Below are 18530 nucleotides of genomic sequence, written 5' to 3' on the forward strand. Positions count from 1 at the left end.
AATACTGTATTTTTTTAAGATTTTATTTATTCATAGAGACACAGAGAGAGAGAGGGGTGGGGGGCAGAGGCACAGGCAGAGGCAGAAGCAGGCTCCACGCAGGGAGCCCGATGTGGGACTCGATCCAGGGTCCCCAGGATCAAACCCCGGGCTGCAGGTGGCGCTAAACCGCTGCGCCACCAGGGCTGCCCGAAAATACTGTATTTTTGCTGAGAATTCCAGGGATTCCCAATGTGGCCTCCTACAACACTGTTACCTACAAACAAGGGTGAGACAACCCTTTCTTTCTGAGCTTTGAAATTAAACATTAATACAGGACAGGAGAGTGTGAGTCTAGAATAAAACAGCAAAATGTTCACTGCATTAATTTATGTCTGGGTTACAGAATTCTAATACCATTTGGTGTTTTTTCTTTATACTTTTGCGAGCTTAAATGTTTCTTCCACTAAGCAAACAACCTTAAAAAAAAAAAACCTCCAAAATCTTCTGACATTAATACTTTTTCTTTTTTAATTTTCTTTTTTAATTTTTATTTATTTGACAGGGAGAGAGAGAGTACACAAGTAAGCAGAGTGGCAGGCAAAGGGAGGAGAAGCAGGCTCCCTGCTGAGCAGAAAGCCCTGGATCCCAGGATCCTGTTGAAGGCAGATGCTTAGCCAACTGAGCCACCCAGGCACCCCAATACCTTTTCTTTTTAAAGTACATTAACAGGGCCTCCTCATGTAAGATGAGAATGCTATTTTATGATTGTATTCTGGAATTCCTGTGAAAATCAGCTAGAATCATGTAAATGTTCAAAACCTATTTCTGGCTCTGTCCAATAGGAACTGTAAAAATATCTGCTCTCCCCTCCTCCAGGAGGTGCTTTTGAGGATCAAGTGAGCTGGTGCCTGGAAAAGCCCTAGGAAAAGCAAAAGTGTTACAGTGTTCCATACTAAAAGTTGGGCCAACTGTTAAACAGATTCTTTTGGACCACAATTACAAGAGCAAGGCAAGTCATCCTCTTTTTTTTTTTTTTTTTAAGATTTTATTTATTTATTTGAGAGTGAGACAGAGAATGAGAGGGCACAATCAGGGGGAGTGGCAGGGGGAGGGGAGAAGCAAGCTCCCTACTGAGCAGGGAGCCCTCCCCCCAATCTCAGGATTATGATCTGAGCCAAAGGCTTAATTTAACGGATTGAGCCACACACAGACCCCAAAGAAAGTCATCCTGAAAAAGTGATGCCCAGTATATTAATGAACTTGGTTGGTGGTTATGTTAAACTGCTTAAGTGAACATGCAAATCATAACTTGGCGTGGAAATATGCAAACTGTACTATTTAAAAAGTAACCAATTAATTAAGCTCCACTTATTACCACTGGGCCTAGTAAAACTCCTCAGAAAACTTTATTAGCAGTTAAAAGTACGTTTCAACATAGCTATGCAACTAGTATTTCATTAAAATAAGTTAGTAAAGGCTCTTTTAATATCTTCTCAAATTATTTTCCAAATGACCCAACTCATTTTAAAAGCAGCATTCTCTAGATACCGATATTATACTTACTGATTTGGATCTGATCCATAATCCACCAGAACATCAACTAATTTCGAAAGGCCTAATAATGCTGCAACAAAAAGTGCAGTCTGGCCCAGGGAATTAACCGCATCAACATAGATTCCTGCAAAACAAATGCAAGAATCAATACGAATATCAAAAGACTTACTGAAAACTAGATAAATTCATATCATAATACAAACTAAAATTCCTACATGCTTAGTACTATAAGCTTTTCCTAAAGGCCTAAAGAACACCTTAGTTAACCCCCAAAAGCATAAACAAGCTGCCGTACAAGCGGGACACAATAACCAACCTTAGTATCTTAAAATGCGAGTACGTTAACCCACCAACAATCCCACCGCACGTCCTGAGAAATTTAAAATACCTCCTCTCCCCTTCAAACTGTTTTTGGGAACGAAGAAAAAGAAGAAACCACTCAGACTGCGTTCTCTCCCTCTTACTCCTCCAATGGAAGAGAAGAACGATCATCAATTGCAATTGGCAGTTGCATAAGCAACACCAAAAGCAGGCTTCACGCTCAGAAGAGAACACTGCGCCTCCTCCTCGTGGTTTCGGGTACCCTACACGTTCAGAGAAACTTCTCTAGTAACAAACTATAGAAATGATCCCTGAAAGTATAGTCTTAACCACACACGCCCCGACTTTCCGAAGTGGAAGAAACTCACACACATTATACTAATGGTGATTTTTCCTAACATCACTAACTTCCCTAAATGTAAATTAGCAAGTGTTTTCCAAAAAAATTGTTCCGTTACCAAAGTTGGACAAAGCGTTTTTTAATATGCTGCGTTTCAAAAGACATTTCAAGTTATCACTTTAATTAACATACTCCTGATAAGCCGCCAATCGCAGGGCATTTTCCCACTCACCCCTCCCACCCTGTTGCCGGGTAGTTCCGCCTCCTCAGGTTTACGTAGACCCTGACGACTACAAAACGCGCCGGAACTTCAGCACAAGCCTCAGTTTAGACCGACGGTGAAAGTGAGGAGTCCTTTCGCGGAAGAAACGTAAGTGGATGATGAAACCGATGACCCAAAGCCAAAGACTTAGATTCACAAAGCACTCCTGGTTTTTAAACTTAATCCCGTGATCTAAATACCAGATTTTTTTAACAAATCAAAGAATTATTTAATAAGTATGTTTAAATAAGCAGAATACATAATTCTGCTTAAAGCTTCAGGAGCCCTCAGCTCTTGGGATAAAGACAAAACTCCCTGTTGGGCTGGCTGAGAGACAGGGGCCCCCAAAATGGCGGACGTCTCAAATTGGGTCAAGATGGCTGACCTTCCCGCCAAAGCAGCCATGACCAGCACGTCATCTCCAGTAAATCGAAGCCTAGATGGGAAACCGAAACTTTCCATCTGGGACTTTCCAGCCAGGGACCACCCCCATCGTCTCGGCCACCTCTCCGAGTCACCTCCGAGTCACGAGTCACGTAACCTCGCCCGGGAGCGCTCCCCATTAAAGCACTCTCGGGCCTACTGCCTGGCCCTGCCGTTTTTATCATCTCTCCCCCGTTCATTTGGGAAAAAAACCTAACACTCCCCATAGCTTACCGGGACGTCCATGGTGTGACCCACACACCTGATAGCTCTCCAGCCTTCTTTTGCACCAAATTCCCTCTCACTTCAGCCATACTGAACTTCCAGCCCTTTTACTCACCACATTCCCTTCTGTCTCAGAGCCTTTGCACAAGCTGTTCCCTTGGCCAGGAATTCTCTCTCAATCCCTTCTCCAACTTAACTTCCACTTCATCATTTTGACATTTGTCCAAGTGTCATTGTCTCAGAGAACCCTTCTCTTACCTTAACCAGATACTCTTCTCTGTGATTATTTGATTAATGCCTGCTCTTTGCATGAGACTAAATCTCGGAAGGGCAGAGACTATGAAATTACCTTGTATACCCACAATATCCCAAACACGTGGTACTAAATGAATGAATCTCCTGTCTTCTGCCTGCCTCCATACACCTGAAGCAAGCTAATTTGTAAAATCGCAGATTATTCATTCTTGACATGAACACCATTTAGGGAAGTTGACTGGTTAATCCCTGGGGCTCACAAAGTAAAAAATTAAGGACTTCCCAAGGCTTAAGGAAACACTTAGGGGGGCAATAAGCAGTAATTTAGAAGATACAGATGGCTGCAGAGAAATTGGTTGAAAAACCCTGTCCCCACAATTTACATAACAGCCTTTCGGTGATTTCCTAGTAGAAAACATTTATTCATTAATTTACTCATTCAAAAAATACTTATTTCAGGGCAGCCCATGGTAGTCATATTGTGACTGATATAAAGGTTATCAATATAAGTCCCCCAAGAAGTGACATAGTACAAAAACTGACTTAAACATAAAGAGGGGATCCCTGGGTGGCTCAGCGGTTTAGCACCTGACTTTGATGCAGAGCGTGGTCCTGGAGTCCTGGGATCAAGTCTCACATCGGGCTCCCTGCATGGAGCCTGCTTCTCCCTCTGCCTGTGTCTCTGCCTATCTCATGAATAAATAAAATCTTAAAAAAAAAAAAAAAAAGTAAAGAGATCAGGGTTCAAGTGTGGAAGTCCTAATAATAACCCTTTTTAGCCTGGAGCCTTCAGATGAGTCAATCACCTAATCTCTAGGTCTCTTAGGAAGCAAGACCTGGTATCGATAATGACGTGTGCCAGGCACTGTTCTAACTTAATCCTCACAACAGTATAGTACAATAGGAGGAAGATACTATTATCACTGTTTTATGGATAGAAAAACCAAGGTGTAGAGAGGATAAGCAATTTGCCAGAGATCACACAACAATCTGGCTCCAGAGTCCCTGCACTACAACAGACTGTCACTGTCTCCCTCTAATACTAATTCCTCAGTCTTGCTGCTCAGAATTGCAGAAGGCTTTAGTAATTAAATAATGCTGTCCACAGCATTAAACACAAAGGGGAGATAAAGTATTAATTTCTGAGAGCAGGAAACCTAGATAGCTGTGGAAGTGGAATGATGGGATGTAAAGGGAATGAGAGGGTAAAACAAATAATGTGTGTTTAGGAAGGATGGGTATTTCACCCTACTCTGCAATATTCAATAAACCAACATAAAATAGTGCCTAAGTTGAAATTGTGGAAAAACATAAACTTGCTTTGAAGCTTGAAAAACAATAAAAAATGAGAAAACACTCAGAGCTGGAGAAGAGGTGGAAAAACAGACACTTTCCTAAATGCAGTTAGGACTGTGAAGTGTTATAATGCTTTTGGAAAGCGATATGGCAATATCTATGAAAAGCTGGACCCAGAAACCCTACTTTGAATATTAAAAACCCATTATGTAGGGGCACCTGGGTGGCTCAGTTGGTTAAGCATCTGTCTCTAGCTCAGGTCATGATCTCAGGTTCCTGGGATCGAGCTCGGCATGGGGCTCCCTGTTCATCGGGAATTGGACTAGAGATGAATAGGATGCACTGTTAAAAAGGAAAAGTAAGAATGTATATAGTAAAGCAGATTTTGTAAAGATAGATTAGTTGTATCTATCCATCTATTTATCTTTGATTCCTCTGGTTAAAATAACCTCATATTACTTTTGTAATAAAACATTTTTAAGTGAGGGATGCAGTCAGCTAAGCAATGACTCTTGGTTTTGGCTCAAGTCGTGGTCTCAGGGTCATGAGATCAGCAGGGAATTTGCTTAAGATTCTCTCTCCGCCCCTCCCCTTCTCTAAAAATAAATATTTTTTTAAAAACACATTTAAAAAATAAAAAAATTTTAAGGGAAAAAATATATTTTAAAGGTCACTCAAAGGAAGCATGTTCTACACATTTCCTGAGACAAAAGGAGTTTCCAGTGTCTTCTAAAAGTCCTGAACTCAGGTGGAACAGTGAGACTAGAAAAGTGATAATCCGGGGCACCTGGATGGCTCAGCTAAGTGTCTGCTTCAGCTCAGGTCATGATCCCAGGATCCTGGGATGGAGCCCTATGTTGGGCTCCCTGCTCAGTGGGGAATCTGTCCCTTTCCCTCTGCCCCTTCCCCTGTTTTGTGCTCTTGCTCTCCCTCTCAAATAAATAAAATAGATTTTTAAAGATTTTATTTATTCATGAGACAGAGAGACAGAGACACAGGCAGAGGGAGAAACAGGCTCCATGCAGGCAGCCCGATGTGAGACTCGATCCCGGAACTTCAGGATCACACCCTGAGCCAAAGGCAGACGCTCAACCGCTGAGCCACCCAGGTGTCCCTCAAATAAATAAAATCTTAAGAAAAAAAGGGTTATAATGCAAATTTTAAGAACAGAGCTGGGCTACTGACAAGTGAAACTGAAAAGAGAAAACAGTGGTTTTACTCGCTGGCATCAGAACTGATGTACAGAATATAATGAAGCAGCAGCATTATACACTAATAATGAAACTAGCCACATCTGTCAGAATGGCTAAAATCAACACAAGAAACAACAGGTGTTGGCAAAGGATGTGGAGAAGGAACCCTTCTGCACTGTTGGTGTTAATGCAAACTGGTGCAGCCACTCTGGAAAATAGTACGGAAGTTCCTCAAAAAGTTTATAAAGGAGCTACTCTACAACCCAGCAATCCCACAACTGGGTATCTACCTAAAGAATACAAAAACATGGGCAGCCTGGGTGGCTCAGCGATTTAGCGCCGCCTTCAGCCCAGAGGATTGAGTCCCATGTCAGGCTCCCTGCATGGAGCCTGCTTCTCCCTCAGCCTGTGTCTTGTCTCTCTCTCTGTGGCTCATGAATGAATAAATAAATACTTAAAAAAAAAAGAATACAAAAACACTAATTAAAAGGGATACATGCACCCCTGTTTATTGCAGCATTAGTTACAATAGCCAAGACATGGAAGCAGCCCAGGTATCCAATGATTGATGAATGGATAAAGAAGATGTGGGGTGTGTGCATATATATATATATGAAATATTATTCATTCATAAAGAAGAATGAAATCTAGAATGCCTGTGGCTGTCGATTAAGTGTCTGCCTTTGGCTCTGGTCATAATCCCAGGGTCCTAGGATCAAGTCCGGAGTCAGGCTCCCTGCTCAGTGGGGAGTCTGCTTTTCCCTTTGCCCCTCCCCCCTGGTTGTGACGTCTCTCTCAAATAAGTAAATAAAATATTTAATTAAAAAAAAAAGGAAATCTTGCCATTTACAACAACTTGGAGTATAATGTTAAGCTAAATAAGCCAGTCAGAAAAATACTAATACCCTATGATTTCACTCACATGCAGGTCCTAGGAAACAAAACAAGTTGGGACCCTGGGCGGCTCAGTAGTTGAGCGTCTGCCTTCAGCTCAGGTCGTGATCCAGGGGTCCTGGGATTGAGTCCTGCATCAGATTCCCCACAGGGAGCCTGCTTCTCCCTCTGCCTCTATGTCTCTACCTCTCTCTCTTTCATGAATAAATAAAAAAACTACAAAGGGGAAAAAAAAAGAGACAAAGAAACAGACTCTTAACTATAGAGAACACACTGATGATCACCAGAAGGGAGGTGGAGGGGGGAATGGTGAAATAGGAGATGGGGATTAAAGAGTGCACTTGTGATGAGCACAGGAGTGAATGGAGTTCTCCGTATCAGTACTGTACTGTACTACTGAAACTAATATGACAATGTATGCTAACTGGAATTAAAATAAATACATTTAAAAAGATATCCTAATTCAGTGCTTAAAGTGAGGAAGCTTACAAGGTAGTAACATGAGAATTTTTTTTCCCATGAAACAAAGAGTGGTGCAAAGCAATAAGCAATAAAATGATCAGTTAAACTATAGAATACACTGCCTAAAGTTTTGGCAATAAAAAAAATTTTATGAAATTTTCAAGGACTTAGAAACATGAGTGTCCTGGTATGCCTGGGTGGCTCAGTGGTTGAGCGTCTTCTGGCTTTGGCTCAGGTCATGAGATTGAGTCCTGCATCAGGGTCCCCACAGGGAGCCTGCTTCTCTCTCTGCCTATGTCTCTGCCTCTCTCTATGTCTCTCATGAATAGATAAATCTTTAAAAAAAACAGCATGAGTGTCCAAGTTCAAAGACCCCACTAGTACACATCACAATAGAGGTAAACAGATTTATGCTGAAGTAATCCCGTGACATTTCAGAAGACCAGGGATAAAGAGAAGAACATTAAATTCTCCAGAGTGAGAAGAAGACCACTTCACATAGAAAAATCAACAATCCTAATAGCATCAGGGTTCTCAATAACAAGATTAAAGCTAAAATACAACAATGATAGGATAGCTTCAAATCCTGGGGGAAATTTATTTCATTTTTTTTTTAATTTTTATTTATTTATGATAGTCACACAGAGAGAGAGAGAGAGAGGCGCAGAGACACAGGCAGAGGGAGAAGCAGGCTCCATGCAACGGGAGCCCGACGTGGGATTCGATCCTGGGTCTTCAGGATCGCGCCCTGGGCCAAAGGCAGGCGCCAAACCGCTGCGCCACCCAGGGATCCCGGGAAAATTTATTTCAACCTAGAATTTTGTGCCTTCCAAATTACCAAGCAGGTATGAGGATGGGGGGGAAAACACTTCAGATTTTCATTTTTTTTTTCATATTTCAAAGTAATTACCTTCAGTGCACCCTTTTTCTTTGTTTCAGTAAAATGTAAGAATGGACTAAGAGGAGTGGAATCTAGAAAAGACGAGTTGCAACCCAAGCTAAGGGAATTCCCAAAATGGTGGCTAAGAGAAAATCATGAGCTCAAGTTGTTTTGGAAAGAGAGGTTCAGCTTGGAGCAGAAGAGTAGAGAAATGGCTTCAATAAAATATCAAAACAAAGAGATTATAAATTTGATACTAAAAAAATGAAAGTGTTCTAAAGAATTATTAGAATGGCAAGAGTTCATTGATTTACATAAAACTAAAAAAGTGTCCATTTTATTTTTTTAGGATATTTTATTTATTTTAAGATTTTATTTATTTATTCATTAGAGACACAGAGAGAGAGAGACAGAGACACAGGCAGAGGGAGAAGCAGGCTCCATGCAGGAAGCCCCACGTGGGACTCGATTCCAGGTCTCCAGGATCACACCCTGGGCTGAAGGCGGCACTAAACCGCTGAGCCACCTGGGCTGCCCAAGGTGTCCATTTTAACTCCAGGTAGTCTGAAACTAGATTTGCCAACTTTGCAGCTCCTGCCAGAAGTCTGTTTCTTAAAGGAGAGATTTTTCAGACTTTGAGCCCAAGACTTTGAGCTCCCAGGGACTGTGGATACCTTTTTCATCTCTAAAGGCAGTAGGTACTCCTGGGTCCTTTCATAGCTGTTAACAGTGGAGGTGCTGCACCAAAGCTTTCAGCTCTCTCCCATAGGGTCTGTAAGCATGAGAACCCTGGATCTGTGGACAAAGTCCAGTGCAATAATGCTGAGATTGGTTGTAAATCATTTTACCTGGAAATAACCAAATTACTTAAGTGGGTATGTGATTATACTCAGATTCATCTGGGCATTCTGTGGAAAGTATAAAAATAAAGATGGAAAAGGAATGGAAATACTGTCAGGAGGAAGACATCTTTAATTCTCATCCCTCCCTTCTTTCATTCATTCAATAACAGAAAAACAACAATGCTGGGAGCACCTGGGTGGCTTATATGGTTAAGGGTCTGCCTTCTGCACAGGTGATGATCTCCAGGTCCTGGGATCCAGCCTAGCAGGGAGCCTGCTTCTCCATCTCCCTCATTCTCTCCCCCTGCTTGTGCTCTCTCAAATGAATAAAAACAAAACAAAACTCTGGGGTGCCTGAGGCCCAGTTGGTTAAGCAAACCAACCCTTGATTTCAGCTCAGGTCTTGAGATAGAGCCCCTCATGTGGAGTCCACTTAAGATTCTCTCCCTACCCTCCTTTAAAAAAAAAAAAAAAAAAAAAAAAAAGCAACTCAAGATTATATCCCATTGCTCAAGATAAACTGAAGAAGGCCCAAACAAGGGCAGTCCCGGTGGCACGGCGGTTTGGTGCCACCTGCAGCCTGGAGTGTGATCCTGGAGACCCTGGATCGAGTCCCACATCAGGCTCTCTGCATGGCGCCTTTTCCCTCTGCCTGTGTCTCTGCCCCTCTCTCTGTGCCAATAAATAAATAAAATCTTAAAAAAAAAAAAAAAAAAAAGGCCCAAACAAGACACAGGGAGTTCCTTGAAGAAAAGAAGAGGGACACCCTGGGTGGCTCAGTGGTTGAGCATCCACCTTTGGCTCAGGTTGTGATCCCGGGGTTCCGGGATCGTGTCCGGCATCCAGCTCCCCACAGGGAGCCTGCTTGTGTCTCTGCCTCTTTCTATCTGTGTGTCTCACGAATAAATAAATGAAATCTTGAAAAGAAAAGAAAAAAGAAAAGAAAAAGCTTCACATGCCAAAAGAAAAAAGGAACAACTATTTTTTAAAAATATTTTTTATTTATTCATAGAGACAGAGAGAGAGGCAGAGACACAGGCAGAAGGAGAAGCAGGCATCATACAGAGAGCCTGATGTGGGACTCGATCCAGGGTCTCCAGGATCACGCCCTGGGCTGCAGGCAGCGCTAAACCACTGCACCACCGGGGCTGCCCAGGAACAACTATTTTTAAAAAGATGTTATTTATTCATGAGAGACACAGAGAGAAAGAGGCAGGCAGAGCTACTTACAGAGCAAGGTTAATAAAATGCCTTCAATTAAACCAAGGGAAAACACAAGCCCCTCAGACAGTGTGTCTCTCTTGTCCCTTAATCCCCCAAAGAGGAAAAGAACTCTCATCAAGGGGAAATGAGCAGCTAGCTTCTCTTCCTCATGGTTTTGGGTACTCAACACATTCAGAGATACTTCTCTAGTAATAAACTATATAGACATGATCCCTGAAAGTATAGTCTACTTTGAACTTGCAGCTTCCGTTGGCAGCCAGAGTCTTTACTAATGAATGGCAAGATAGTTGCCCTATTTCTGATTCTACTGGAAAAAGAGAGAGGTTTTATAATACAATCTTTCAAATACTATCACTTAAAAACACATTATAGTGTTTTAAGTGGAAATTCAAGATTTTAAAAAAATTTATAGTCATGCTCAATTAACATAATACTGAATGACAGCCAATCATAGCCTACATCTTTATTTTTTTTTAATCTCATTAGATTTATTTTTTCAAACAATACTGAATGTAATTTATTTTTTTTTAATTTATTTTTTATTGGTGTTCAATTTACTAACATACAGAATAACCCCCAGTGCCCGTCACCCATTCACCCCCACCCCCCGCCCTCCTCCCCTTCCACCACCCCTAGTTCGTTTCCCAGAGTTAGCAGTCTTTACGTTCTGTCTCCCTTTCTGATATTTCCCACACATTTCTTCTCCCTTCCCTTATATTCCCTTTCACTATTATTTATATTCCCCAAATGAATGAGAACATATAATGTTTGTCCTTCTCCGACTGACTTACTTCACTCAGCAGCCTACATCTTTAAAGTCTAGGAGACATTCCCTCCACAGTTCTAGTAAAGCAGCCTCACCCCTGAAAGCAAAAGGAAGTGACAGGCCTTGGCCTTTGCTAGTGAGAAGCAAGCTGATTCAAGTGATTAATAAACATTAGCAGTTGTGTGAAATGGCTGTCCTAAGAGTTTGGCTTTCAAATGCTGGTAGGGACAGGGCATCATGACTATGGCAGGGAGAGGATCTGGGTGGCTGAGAACCAATGCCTGAAAACAAAGCCTTTGGGATTCTTACCATACTTTTGCAATACCTGTTCACATTTTTTTGAGTAGGTATGTATGTGTGTGTGTGTGTGTGTGTGTGTGTGTATTTTTGAAAGCTCTATGGCCAATGTGGGGCTTGAAACTTGCAACCCTGAGATTAAGAGTTGCATGCTTTACAGACTGAGCCAGCCAGGTACCTCACCTTTCAAGTTTTTTTTTTTTTTTTAAGACTTTATTTATTTATTCATTCATAGAGATGCAGAGAGAGAGAGTAGCAGAGACACAGGCAGAGGGAGAAGCAGGCTCCACGCAGAGAGCCCGACGCGGGACTCGATCCAGGGTCTCCAGGATCACGCCCCGGGCTGCAGGCGGCGCTAAACCACTGCGCCACAGGGGCTGCCCATCTTTCAAGTTTTTAAAATAAAACTAGTTGTTCGGTGAAGTTGACATTATTTTGAAAGAGGATTTTGCCTGCCTCCATTTTGACCTCAAACTTTTTTTTTCTAAGATTTTAAAGATTTTAAGTAATCTCTCCACCCAATATGAGGCTCAAACTTACAACCTAGAGATCAAGAATCACATGCTCTGACTGAGCCAGCCACGCACCCATGACCTCAAAGTTCTTTTTTTTTTTTTTTTTTTTAATTTTTATTTATTTATGATAGAGAGGGAGAGAGAGGCAGAGACACAGGCAGAGGGAGAAGCAGGCTCCATGCACGGGAGCCCGACGTGGGATTCGATCCCGGGTCTCCAGGATCACGCCCTGGGCCAAAGGCAGGCGCCAAACCGCTGCGCCACCCAGGGATCCCTCTTTTTTTTTTTTTTTGTAGATTTTATTTATTTATTCATGAGAGACAGAGAGAGAGGCAGAGACACAGGCAAAGGGAAAAAAGCAGGCTCCCTGTGAGGAGCCCGATGGCGAGACTCGATCCCAGGACCCCAGGATCACAACCAGAGCCAAAGGCAGACGCTCAACCACTGAGCCACCCAGGCACCGTGACCTGAAACTTTTTAATTAGGTTTTTTGTTTCGGTTTATCTCTTAACTCAGGCAAAAGACCCTGCAGAAAAACATATACCCTGTTGGGAATCAAAACTACTTCCTCAAGCAACAAGGATTGCCCTGAGCCAGTAAGACCCCACCCAGGATTGATTCCACAACAATAATCCATTTAACCTTCACTGCCTACCTGCATGTACCCACCCACCTTTGCCCTCCATTTTCCTTATATAAACCTGGAAGTATTGGGGGCATTTTGGAGATCTTAGACAAGTCTTAGACACTAGTTTGCTGTCTTCCCAGTGTTGGCCTCACTTAAATTCCTTTCTTGTTCTACTACCACTTGTTTCTCTGCCTTTGGGTTTTGTCAGTGACAAGTGGCTGAACCAGGGTCTGTTTGGGACCCCTCACAGCCAGATGTTCTTGCACCCCTCATATCCCTGTGTACTAACTACAACTTGAGTGCCAACTCAACAATATTTACTATTTATTGAGGGCTTGCCAGGTACCAGGTGTTATTCTAAATGTTATTCTAAATTAGATAAGTGCAATTGTTAATCATCCCAGTTTTATGGATGGAGAAACTAAGAGACAGAAAGATTAGGTAACTTGCCAAAGGTCATAAAGCTGTTAGATTGGGACGCCTGGGTGGCTCAGTGGTTGGGCATCTGCCTTTGGCTCAGGGCATGATCCCAGAGTCCTGGGATCGAGTCCCACATCAGGCTTCCTGCATGGAGCTTGCTTCTCCCTCTGCCTATGTCTCTGCCTCTCTCTGTGTGTGTCTCTCATGAATAAACAAATAAAATCTTAAAAAAAAAAAAAAGTTAGATAGCAGAGCTGGTTGGTTACTTAACCATTATCCTACTTCATCCCACTTTGCTATGTTTGCTATTATCCCACTTTGCTATGTACTAGGTACTGGGCATACAGAGGTATGAGGTGAGTAAAGGTCCCCACTCTCACACTGAGCTTACATTCTAGTGAGGGAGAAATATGACAGCAACAAATACTTAAGAGCCAGATAATGAGGCATGCCAAGGACATGTTGAAACAGAGTGAGATTGATGGCTACTTTAGATTTGGGTGGTCAAAGAAGGCCTCTCTTTTGAGATTACATTTTACACAGAGAAAGCTAATGCAAGGGCAGCCCCAGTGGTGCAGTGGTTTAGCGCCGCCTGCAGCCCAGGGTGTGATCCTGGAGACCCGGGATCGAGTCCCACGTCCGGCTCCCTGCTTGGAGCCTGCTACTCCCTCTGCCTGTGTCTCTGCCTCTGTCTCTATGAATAAATTAAAAATCTAAAAAAAAAAAAAAAAACCTAATGCAAATACTTAAAGCAGGGAACAAAGTAGTATGTTCTGGCAACTTGGAGATAGCTGGAGAGTATAAGGGTCTGAGGAAGAAGGGAGGTATAGACAGGGGCCAGATATCTGCGAGTTTTCTAAGCAAGGATGAGGGCAAAGGAGTCTGGATTTTAAGTGTGAAGGGAAGCCACTGAGAGGTTTAAAGCTATGGAAACCAGTTTTGAGGCCACTGCCTTAGGTGTCTGTGGGAGAGATTATGGTGGCTTGCATTGGGTATATGTAGCAAGGAAGAAGGAGAAATTGGGTTATTCTGGAAGTCGAGTCAATAGGTCACACTGATGGACTTGCTGAGGGTGGGTGACGGAAAGAGGTTTCAAAGGTGTTAAGTTGGTTTGTGCCTGGAACAACTCGGTGGACAGTGCTGCTAACAGAAGACTGAAGAAGAAACAGGGATTTCACATCTAAGGGAAGGGCTTTTTCAGAATAGGGAAAGGGAGCATTCAACCACTCTTCTTGTTTTATCTAATTTAACCCTTGCAATAATCCCATGTGTTGATGCTATTCTTTTTTTTTTTAAAGATTTATTTATTATTTATGATAGACATGGAGGGGGGGCAGAGACAGGAGGAGGGAGAAGCAGGCTCCATGCCGGGAGCCTGAGGTGGGACTCGATCCCGGGACTCCAGGATTGTGCCCTGGGCCAAAGGCAGGCGCTAAACCGCTGAGCCACCCAGGGATCCCTGTTGATGTTATTCTTACTACATCTACCTATGTTAGAGGGACAGACTTAGTTAAGAAATGTCCCCAGAACCCACAGCTAGTAAATAGCAAACCAATGAGTCAACTCCAGAGCATACACTTACCTTACAGCCCCCAACCTTTAAAGATGACCAAAAACTAATTTAGGTCTCAAAGTGAAAACCTGGGCAATGTAGATCCAAAAGGAGAAAATCAAGGAAGAAATACATGGTACGTGGTAGCTAGAGTAGAAGAAAGAGAAATTAACTGTGATCTGGGGAGGTACTTCCAAGACCAGGAAGTAATCTCAAGGCTTCAACAGCAGGAAAGGAAAAGAGGGCACACTTTCAAGGGGTGACTTTCTTCTTTCCTTCTCAATTTATTTTCTTTTAGCTTTTATTTATTTAAGCAATCTCTACATCCACTGTGGGCATTCAACTCACAATCCCAAGATCAAGAGCCACATGCTTTTCCGACTGAGCCAGCCAGGCACCCTTTTTAAAATTATTTTTAAATAATCTCTAGACTCACAACCTTGAGATTGACGGACGTATGCTCTACCAACTTAGCCATAGTGGCACCGCTCTTTCCTTCTTTATTCTCATCTCTCCTACCTTTCCTCACCAGCCTCCGTCAGCAATGATTTTGCCTCACACTTGGCACAGAACTAGAAGCTATCAGTTGAAAAACCCTCACTATGGTCTCATTACATGGATGAACTGTCTGCATCTGCACTCTACATCAACTCTGGCAGACTCAAAGACCTGCCCCTGGTGCTGCTCTCTGCTAAATCCCAATTTCCTCTGCTCTACCCAGTCCTTCCATCTGCACTCAGACTTGTTCTCCTATCTTTAATTCTCCCATCTTCCTATCTACATCCCACACCCTCACTCCCTCCCCCAACTCCTCAAATGAATATCTGACTCTATTGTTCATGACAGCTTGATCTTCTGGGAGCTCTTTCCACCCAGTGGCAAGCCCTCATATCCTTTCATTGATCAGCCCAACCCAAACCAGTTTCTGTCTCTACCACAAGACCAATAAAGTTGGGGCTGCGTGGGTGGCTGCATCGGTTGGGCGTTTGCCTTTGGCTCGGGTTGTGGTCCCAGGGTCCCGGGGGGCCTGGGATGAGGCCCCACATTGGGCTCCCTGCTCGGTGGGGAGCCTGATTCTCCTTGTCCCTCTGCAACTCCCCCTTCTTGTGCTCACTCGTTCTCTCAAATAAATAAATAAAATAAAAATTTTAAAAAGACCAATAGGGATCCCTGGGTGGCGCAGTGGTTTGGCGCCTGCCTTTGGCCCAGGGCGCGATCCTGGAGACCCGGGATCGAATCCCACATCAGGCTCCTGGTGCATGGAGCCTGCTTCTCCCTCTGCCTGTGTCTCTGCCTCTCTCTCTCTCTCTGTGACTATCATAAATAAATAAAAAAAAAAAGGAGAATTATTTAAAAAAAAAAAAAAAAGACCAATAAAGTCATCACTAAATGCTGTGGATACCTATCTGCATCTTAATCTCTCATATGCTTTTTATACATCTCTCCGTCCCACTTTCCTTCCTTGGCTTTGATCAAGCACATTCCTCTGGTTTCCCTCGTACCTGTCTGGCTGCTGCTTCTCAGTCTGCTTTGGGAATTGCAACTCCTTTTGCCATTCATCCATTAAAGTTCTGAAATCTTTCCTAAATCTGCCCTAAACTGAACTCTACCATCACTTCCCACCCTATTGCCCTACCTAATTCAGTTACTCCTCCATTCTCCCCATTTTAACAAAGGGAACCATTTGCTCAAGTCATAAAATCTGACAATTAGCCTTCAGATAGCCGCTCTCACTCATACCTGTATTGAATCAATCCCCCAAGTCCTGCCAATATTATCTTTCAGATCTAATCAACTTCTCTTTCTCCATCATCACCACCACCTTCCTCCTACCTAGATTAAAGCAGTTGGTGCCTAACCAGGCCTCACATTTTGACACTTCAACCCCTGACCCAATCTAATTGCCACCACAGAGCACATCAAGCCATTCTTTTAGTAATTAGCTTTAGAGTAACAAAAACAAAACACAACACCTATCTCCAGTTCTCTATCCGAGTGTTATGACTTCCAGTTATTTAACATTCTATAAAACTAAATGTAAAGTGTGCTATATTCCCTTCCCTGAGTTAAATACAGAGAAGAAAATCTATAAAATAAAGTGGCTTACGTGTATTGGGGGAAAAAAATGACAAAACTTTAAAGGCGCCCAAACAGACCAAACACTTCCGCATTGAACTGAAATATTTCTCCCCAACCCAAATGAATAGACCGCCGATACAGATCTGCTTTTATACACCGTCAAAGACCCGACAAAATAAGAACACTGGGGATCCCTGGGTGGCGCAGCGGTTTGGCGCCTGCCTTTGACCCAGGGCGCGATCCTGGAGACCGGGAATCGAATCCCGCGTCGGGCTCCCGGTGCAAAGAAAAAGGTTAAAGAAAAAAAAAGTAAGAGCACTAAAATAGCAGCCAAAACTTCTTTTAAAAAGGTGTAGTAGGGTAGGCCCTGTGGGGCAGTGGTTTAGCGCCGCCTGCAGCCCAGGATTGAGTCCCTATGTCAGATTTTCCGCATGGAATCAGTTCCTCCCTATACCTGTATTATCTCTACCAACAAGTAAATACAGAGCTTTAAAAATATTTTTTAAAAAAGCATAGTAAATAAAGACCCACACAACACAGTAATAATCCCCACAGCAATCTATCTTTAGGAACGTAGACATATAGAAGCCACTCAGATGGCATCCCTTCCTTCTTGTTCCTCCAAAGGAGAAAAAAGAACGATCATCAAGGACAAAAGGCAGACACCAAAGTGACGCCCAAAGCCAGTTTCACGCTCAGGAAGGAACGCTGCACCTCGTCCTCGTGGTTTCTGGTACCCTACACGTTCAGAGAAACTTCTCTAGTAGCAAACTATAGAAATGATCCCTGAAAGTATAGTCTTGACCTCGATTTTCGAGCCTCCGTTAGGCCTGTAGCAGCCACACACTTTTTGCTAGTGGCGACATCCCCCCCCCATGTTCTTCCCCTTTCAGAAATGTCACATAAACATATTTTCAAAGTGCTATTTTATACACCACCTTTTAAAACATTATGGGTACTCTTAAGAGTCTTTGTCTTTTAGAAATTAAGTCTTCTAGTTCTTAATTAGCCTGTTAAGGACCGACAGCCAATCAGAAGCTCTTGTCGTTCTAACACTTCCGGACTAGTGTAACGGTGTAACGGTGCGCAGAGGGGCGCCAACTAGTGCCCGCATCTCTTGTATTATACGCCCCATCTAAGGGTGGAGTTTTTTTTTTTTTTTTTTTTAGTTTTTTTTTTGAGGTTTTTTTTTAAACCTCTAAGATTCTGAATTTCGAAAGCTAATTTAACACTTACTTTGAGACCGGCTGCTGGTTACTTACTTGTGTGGGAACCTAAGGGACACATATTGGATTCACCTGGGTGGCTTTTCAAAACAATGTATCCAGGCCAGTCTTTTTTTTTTTTTTTTTAAGATTTTATTTATTTACTCCTGAGAGACACAGAGAGGCAGAGAGACCGGCAGAAGGAGAAGCAGGCTCTTCGCAGGGAGCCCGATGCCGTACTCGATCCCGAGAACCTCAATCAGGCCCTGAGCCAAAGGCAGATGCTCAACCTCTGAGCCACCCAGGAATCCCATCCAGGCCAGTCTTAAACGGGGAAATGTGGACGTTTTATTTTGAAAAACGATTTTTGGGGCGCCTGGGTGGCTCAGTTGTTTAGGGGTCTGTGTTTGGCTTAGGTCATGATCCCGCACTTCCAGGATCCAGTCCCACATCTGGCTCCCTGCTCCACCAGGCGTCTGCTTCTCTCTGTCCTCCACTCATGCTCTCAGCTTTCCCAAATTAATAAGATAAAAAAAAAAAAAAGAAAAACGATTTTCCCCTGCATTTTTTAAAAAGGATTTTATTTGAAGCGTGCACACAAGCAGGGGGAGGAGCAGAGGGAGAGGTAGAAGCAGACTCCCCATTGAGCAGGGAACCCCAAGACCCTTAGATCATGACTCCCCCTGAAGGCAGATGCTTAACTACTGAGCCACTAAGGCACCCCCACTTACTCTTTTTAATTGGAAAAAGTAACAACTGTAGGGTTGGGGGGGTCTGCTTTAATAGGTAATCATGTATATTTTCGTATTGTTTGTAATTTTTAAATCTTAAATTGTATCACCTTTATATTATTATTTTTTTAAAGATTTATTTATTTATTCATGAGAAACACACACACACTCAGAGGCAGAGACA

At 42.9% G+C, this 18530-nt stretch overlaps 1 protein-coding gene, 1 long non-coding RNA gene, 2 other non-coding genes and 1 pseudogene across 22 annotated transcripts in view; 1 reads left to right on the forward strand and 4 right to left on the reverse strand.

The window, feature by feature from the left end:
* TEX14 (testis expressed 14, intercellular bridge forming factor) overlaps positions 1–18530 on the reverse strand; it is a 114394-nt gene that overhangs the window by 60590 nt on the left and 35274 nt on the right. For 14 of the 18 annotated variants that reach the window (XR_003133799.3, XR_003133798.3, XM_049114146.1 and 11 more), the window contains exons 1-2: positions 1887–2207; positions 1546–1660 (exon numbers count right to left, since the gene is read on the reverse strand). Coding sequence is in view for 14 of the 18 variants with exons in the window: in XM_049114146.1 (XP_048970103.1) it covers positions 1546–1660; positions 1887–2028 (257 nt within the window). In the remaining 4 variants the exon portion in view is untranslated. Of the gene's footprint in view, positions 1–1545; positions 1661–1852; positions 2208–18530 lie in introns of those variants that run through there. The other 4 variants (XM_049114147.1, XM_049114143.1, XM_049114148.1 and 1 more) reach the window with 4 other exon arrangements.
* On the reverse strand, positions 1971–2184 carry LOC112655705 (small nucleolar RNA U3). The gene has a single exon (XR_003133842.1). It is a non-coding gene; the product is annotated as a small nucleolar RNA U3 (small nucleolar RNA).
* The window catches only part of LOC112655589 (uncharacterized), a 32598-nt gene continuing 16512 nt past the window's right edge, over positions 2445–18530 (forward strand). For both annotated transcript variants that reach the window (XR_007412974.1, XR_003133801.3), the window contains exon 1: positions 2445–2567. This is a non-coding gene — a long non-coding RNA (uncharacterized LOC112655589). The remainder of the gene's footprint in view (positions 2568–18530) is intronic.
* On the reverse strand, positions 10208–10382 carry LOC112655709 (small nucleolar RNA U3; annotated as a pseudogene).
* On the reverse strand, positions 16998–17212 carry LOC112655706 (small nucleolar RNA U3). Its single transcript, XR_003133843.1, has one exon. It is a non-coding gene; the product is annotated as a small nucleolar RNA U3 (small nucleolar RNA).

The sequence above is a fragment of the Canis lupus genome, chromosome 9, assembly GCF_003254725.2.
Source record: "Canis lupus dingo isolate Sandy chromosome 9, ASM325472v2, whole genome shotgun sequence".
NCBI classification, from domain to species: Eukaryota; Metazoa; Chordata; class Mammalia; order Carnivora; family Canidae; genus Canis; species Canis lupus.